Here is a 6,000-nt window from a genome sequence, read left to right on the forward strand (position 1 = left end):
ACGCTCCCAGCTCCTGGCAAGCACTGTTCTACTCTCTGCTTCTGCAAGGTCAACTTTTTTAGATTCCACACATAAGTGATACCGTGCAGTATCGTGTTTCTGGGTCTGGCTTATTTCACTGAGCCTAATGTCTTCCAGGTTCTCGTTGTTGCATATGGCAGGATCTCCTTTTTTTTTTTTTTAATGGCCTAATAATATTCCATTGTGTAAATATGCCACATTTTCTTTAGACATTCCCCTTCCAGTGGACACTTAGGTTGTTCCCATGTCACGGCTATTGTGAATAATGCTTCACTGACCTGGAAGTTCAGCTATCTCTTCAAGATTCTGAGTTCGTTTCCTTTGGAGTTATACCCAGCAGTGGAACTGCTGGATCATGTAGTAGTAGTTCTGTTTTAACTTTTTAAAATATTTGTTTACTTGTATTTTTGGCCGTGCTGGGTCTTCACCACTCTGTGGACTCCTCTCCAGTTGCGGAGAGCGGGGGCTCCTCTTTGTGGCAGCGCGCCGGCTTCTCTCATTGCAGTGGCTCCTTTTGCTGTGGAGCACGGGCTCTAGAGCACAGGCTCAATGGCTGTGGTGCACGGACTTAGTTGCTCCGTGGCATGTGAGATCTTCCTGGACCAGAGATTGAACCTGTCTCTCCTGCATTGCCTGGCTCTCCTGGTGACTCTTTACCACTGAGCCACCAGGGAAACCCTGGGGGGGGTTTTTTTGCCTTTTTTTTTTGGATGAAGGAAGTAGCTCCTCTTAAAAAAGAGAGAGCTGTTCTAGTCAATATGGGGATGGAAACATTTCACTGGAAAAGGGAGAGAAAATTCTTTTTACCTGCCTGGTAGAAATTGAACCAAGCCTAAAGCCCAAAGCCATCAGTTGATGAATGGCTAAAGAAAATGCAGCCAGCCAGGCATCCAGCCATCTATCCATCCATGTGTTCATCCATTCATCACTTATCCACCCATCCATCCATCCACCCATCCAATTACTCACTCATTCATTCAGCAAACAATTGTGGAGTACCTACCATATGCTGGTAGCTCAACCTGCTTTACTCTAAGGGTAAGCCTGGACCAGCTCTGTGGTCTCCTTCTGGGATCAGGGGCATGTGGAGGACATGTGAGTAGCATCTGGAGTTGGTGTCCAGAAGGTGGGCTTGGGACTCCTGGGCAACAACTGTTGGGACCTTTAGCAAGGATTGCAACATATTTGGCCAGGGTTGAGGGGTACAGTTTGTGGCTGAGAACAGAGTTTTTCTCTGAATAAGTCAAATGAGCCTGTCTGGGATCAAATCCACGAGGGCTGGACAATCTGGTCCCAGCAAATTAAAACAACATGGGCACCAGCCAGCTACATTTTTGAAAACAGTATTTGTGTTGTTTTAATCAAGGACACCACCTCCTCTGTCCTTTGCTCTTGACAACAAGCTCTGAATTGAAATGGGGCAGAATTTATAAGAAAATAAAACAACTCTTGGGCATCGCAGCACAAACTCATTTTCCTTCTCATCAGCTTCACAGTTTAAGGGCCTTTGTCTATCTCATTGTACCCTTCTGTCTGCAGGCTTATGAGGATGAATGGGCCCATGCCAAGACAGTGTCCTAAGTGACGCCAGAGCAACTCTTCTCTTTCCTTATGTGGTTGAACCGGACCTGTTGTATCCTTCCCACAGGTGGAGAGTCCCACTTAGCCAGGGTCTTGGTCCCTGCAGTGACTGTGGGCAGCTGAGAGGATAGTTTGAGACCCCAGGCTAAGTCTGCATATTAGCTGTGTCTTATTTCCTATATTCTGATGCTTTGAACATCTTGGGACCTGCTCCTCCTGGGTTTAGCCAATTTCTAGAGATAGGGAACAAGTCGCCAGGAAGCACGCCTTTCAGATGCAGACCAACCAATCCAGAGGTCACATTTCCGACCCTCTTCTTGACAGGACTCTCACCCTCTGAGCCACTGTCGACCTGCCCTACTCACCCAGGACACTGAGGTTATTCCTACTAGCCCGTCTGGAGCCTGCTCCCCTGCCTCACCCATTCCTCCCAGGAGAAGCCATAGTAAAAGTTCTCACCTGTACTTTTCCCTTGCTGCCTCCACCTCCTGACAGTCCCTGGTGCTTCCCCGTGGCACCCGGCAGGTCGGGCCATGCCGCCTGTTTCTAGGGATCTGCGAGTATGATGCACTTCTTTTTCTCATGGCAGTCATTTCTGTGCCCGAGCGTCTTATCAAAGCTGCTGAAAACAAGTCCCGGGCACCCTGAACACAGCCCGCTCTGGCTGTGTGCCTGTGGCAGGGCACTGTGCTCTCTTACCTGCAGCCTCTGCTCCCAGTGAGGTGACTTCCAGTGGCTGCGGGGATTGAGGAGGTGACAGAGTGATTTCCCATCCTCAGGAAACACCTCTCCAGAGTCCTCGTTATCACCACGCTCACTCTTCTCTTTCTCTTTTTTTGGTTGTGCCACTCGACTTGTGGGATCTTAATTCCCCAACCAGGGATCAACGTTCCTCCCACCCCACTGCTGTGGAAACGCAGAGTCCTAACTACTGCACCTCCAGGCAAGTCCCTGTTCTCTTTTCTTTATAATGTTTATTTGTATTTGAAGTGACTCCTTCCTTTCTCTGCCTGCCCCCATCCCATTAGAATGAAAGCTTTCTTTCACTGCTGAACATCAGACTAACTCCTAGACCAGTGCCTGGCACACAGTAGGTGCTCATTTATCAATACGGAATGCGTGTAAACACGCCCGGCACTTAGGATGCCTGCTTGTTGCCTTTGGGTCTTTCGAGATCCTCTGGCATGGATTCGGGCCACTTTGCAGGGTGGAAGCTGTTGAAGGAGATTTTAGTCCTTTCTGCTGGTTTGTGAAGCTTTGCGCTTGTGTGGAGGCTCTTGTCCAAGACACTCAGAGCACTTTATAAACATGAACGACATAAATGGTGTGCTTTGTTTGCGGCAGGTGGGGCATGATTCGCCAAAGCAGGATGCTTCCCAGCGAAGCCAAACCTGTTCTGTAAGTGAGTGGAAAGTTTAGGCGCAGGCCATTTGCCTAGTGAAGTCCAGTGGGTGGCTCTGGACAGCAGAGATTCCTGGAAGACAACCCCACCAACCCCTAGGAACTCTTTCCTCCCTGCCCAGCCCCGTGCCCTGGAGCTGGTATTGTTCTGCTCCTTTGGGAGAGCTTCCAGAATTAAGAGGCTTCTGCTGCCAGAAGGCTCCTCACGTGGATTTACTGAGCCCCTACTTAGCAGAGGTGTTGAGGCTGCGAGTCATATGGTACTCACATTCATTCATTCAACAGACCCTTCTGAGCATCCAATCTGGGCAGGGGCTCTGCATGGAGGGGTGAGGAGACCTATGGGGGTGACTGTCACAGGGGAAGTAGTTGGCTGAGTGCGCACAGCATGGGGTCCGTAGGAGCCCAGAAAAGAGGGTTTGGATCAGGACAGGCCTCTTAGAGGACTGACGCTTCTGTTGATATCCAGGGATCTTTTAGTTAAAGGTTACGAAACCCTAACTCAGACAGGCTTAAGCCATAGAGACAATACATTGACTCACAGAGTGGACAAACCCAGGAGGTGATGGCTTCAGGAACGACTGTATCGAGGGGCTTAGATGAGGACTCCGTCCCTTGGTGCTGTTTCTTACTCCACCTTGGCTTCATGTCCAGCTCCAGGCAGAATTTCCCCCACTTAGTAGAAAAGATGGGAATTGGAAGCTCCCGGTTCCTGTTCTCCTTCTACTCATATGTGTATGTATGATCGCTCAGCTGTGTCCAACTCTATGACCCCATGGACTGTAGCCCACTAGGCTCTGTCCGTGGGATTTCCCAGGCAAGAATACTGGAGTGGGTTGCCATTTCCTCCTCCAGGGGATCTTCCCAAACCAGGGATCACACGCACGTTGTCTCCTGCTTGGCAGGCAGACGCTTTACCACTGAGCCGCCTGGGAAGCCCATTCGTATGTTTACTCAACCAATATTGACTAAGTGGTGAACAAGACAATGTCCTACAGATTTAGCCAACAGATAAACTTATGTTTTTGCACCAAAGACACCGGTGCAAGAATATTCACTATAACATGGTTTACACCAACGAAAGACTGGAAACAATGTAAGTGGCTGCCAGTAAGGGACTGACTGAGTAAATTACACAATGGAAGGCTGGATGGCCCTTCAGAAGAACGAGGCAGATTTACATCAGCAGTCCTCGCTCCAGCCAGCTTTACCCCTCAGAGGACATTTGGCGAAGTCTGGAGACACTTTTGGTTGTGATAAGTTGTGATAACTGAGGGGGGAAGGGCAGCACTAATGGCATCTAGTGGGTGGAGGCCAGGGATGCCGCTAAATATTCTGCAATGCTTGGCATTGCCCCCACAATAAAGAATTATGCAGCCCACAATACCAGTGGTGCCAAGAGTGAGAAACTTTGATCTGTAGCTACTGATACAGAATCTTAAAGATACGTTAAGTTTAAAAAAGACACTACAGAAAACAATAAGTATATTGATAGTAGGCTACCATATCTATATATGTGCTTATATATGCATAGAATTATCTCCAGATGAATAAGAGAGTGTCTTGTGAAGGCCTAGGGGAGAGGTGTGGAAGAGAGACTTATTTTCCACATACAGAGATTTATTATACAGTTTTTTTTTTAACTGTTTGAATATTTTTAAATCACATACACAGTTTCTTTTTTAAAAAATTAAAATATAAAAAGGATGAAAGTTTGACTAGACCTACCCACATTCCCCATCTGGCTTCTTTCCTAGCTGTGTCTTCTCCCTTTGAGATGATGAACTTAAGAGCAATCCCACAAAGTCACTGTTGGAACAGATCTTAGAGATCATCAAATCTTAACAGCCATCAAAGAGCTTGTGGAAATGCTGGATTAGATGTGTTTAATGGGTCTTTTCTGGAGGAACCGTTAGACCTTTTAAGGCAAGAGTGTGACTGGTGGTCTCCAAGGGGTCACGCCATACAGAATTAGCAGATGTCCAGACTGCCTCAGCAGTGCCCCAGGGCAGCCGTAACAGAGCACCGTGAACTGGGGGGCTTAAAACAACAGAAATAGGTTGTCTTCCAGTTTTGGAGACTAGGAGCTGGAAATCAAGATGTCAGCAGGGCCATGCTCCCTCTGAAGGCCGCAGGGACGGGTTCTTCCTTGCTTCTTTGTAACTTCTGGAAGTCTGTGGCAGTTGTTGGCATTCCTTGGCTTGCGGCTGCATCCCAGTGATCTCTGCCTTCATCCTCATCTGGCCTTCTTCCTGTGTCTGTCCTCACACAGCAGTTGTCTTATAAGGACACCAGTCATACCGGACTAGGGGCCCACCCTACTCCACTGTGATCTCATGTTAACTGATTACAATTGATTACAATTGCTCTACTTCCAAATAAGGAAATGCTCTGAAAGTCTGCGCGTCTTCAACATGTCTTTGAGGGGAGGGGAGAAGGGACCCAATTCACTGTTCCTAAGCATACACATGTGTAAATAGTCTTCCCATTTCATTTCAAAAGACTGCTGTTCTCCTGATGATGCTTCAAGAAATACGGATCTCACTACAGTTCCTTCACTTTGCAGTTGAGGTGTCTGAGGCCCAGAGAGAGACAATCACCAGCTCAAGATCACACAGCAGATTAGAGGCAGGGCTAAAACAAAAATCTAGGTCACCTCTCCCCTTGAGGAGAGAGTCAGTGAACCCTACATGTCCTTGACAGAAGCTGCTCTTGGTATAAGAGTTTCCGACTGACTGGTGAACAAGACAGCATTCCTCAATTCATCATCTCGTCCACCTGCCCATCCGCCCTCCCACCATTCCACTACTTTATCTGCTAATATGCAGACAAAGCTGCCTGATGGAGCAGTTATGGCCATGGGTCTTATTTCTGAATGTTGCAAGTGTGTTCTCTGGAATTCTAGGTTGTGACAGAAACCACCATAGGCTGTTTGAAGCCACAGAGGGATTTATTGGCTCACGTATCAGAGGAGGCAGGGCTGGATCCCGAAGCCCA

General features: G+C 48.0%; 1 protein-coding gene across 1 annotated transcript in view; it reads left to right on the forward strand.

The window, feature by feature from the left end:
• Positions 1-2,546, forward strand: part of SPRING1 (SREBF pathway regulator in golgi 1) — a 101,789-nt gene extending 99,243 nt beyond the window's left edge. The window contains exon 5 of the mRNA XM_070475320.1: positions 2,483-2,546. Within this exon, the coding sequence (XP_070331421.1) occupies positions 2,483-2,530 (48 nt within the window). The 3' untranslated portion in view covers positions 2,531-2,546. The remainder of the gene's footprint in view (positions 1-2,482) is intronic.
• Positions 2,547-6,000: the final 3,454 nt, after the last annotated feature.

Source organism: Odocoileus virginianus, chromosome 12 (genome assembly GCF_023699985.2).
Source record: "Odocoileus virginianus isolate 20LAN1187 ecotype Illinois chromosome 12, Ovbor_1.2, whole genome shotgun sequence".
Lineage (NCBI taxonomy): Eukaryota > Metazoa > Chordata > Mammalia > Artiodactyla > Cervidae > Odocoileus > Odocoileus virginianus.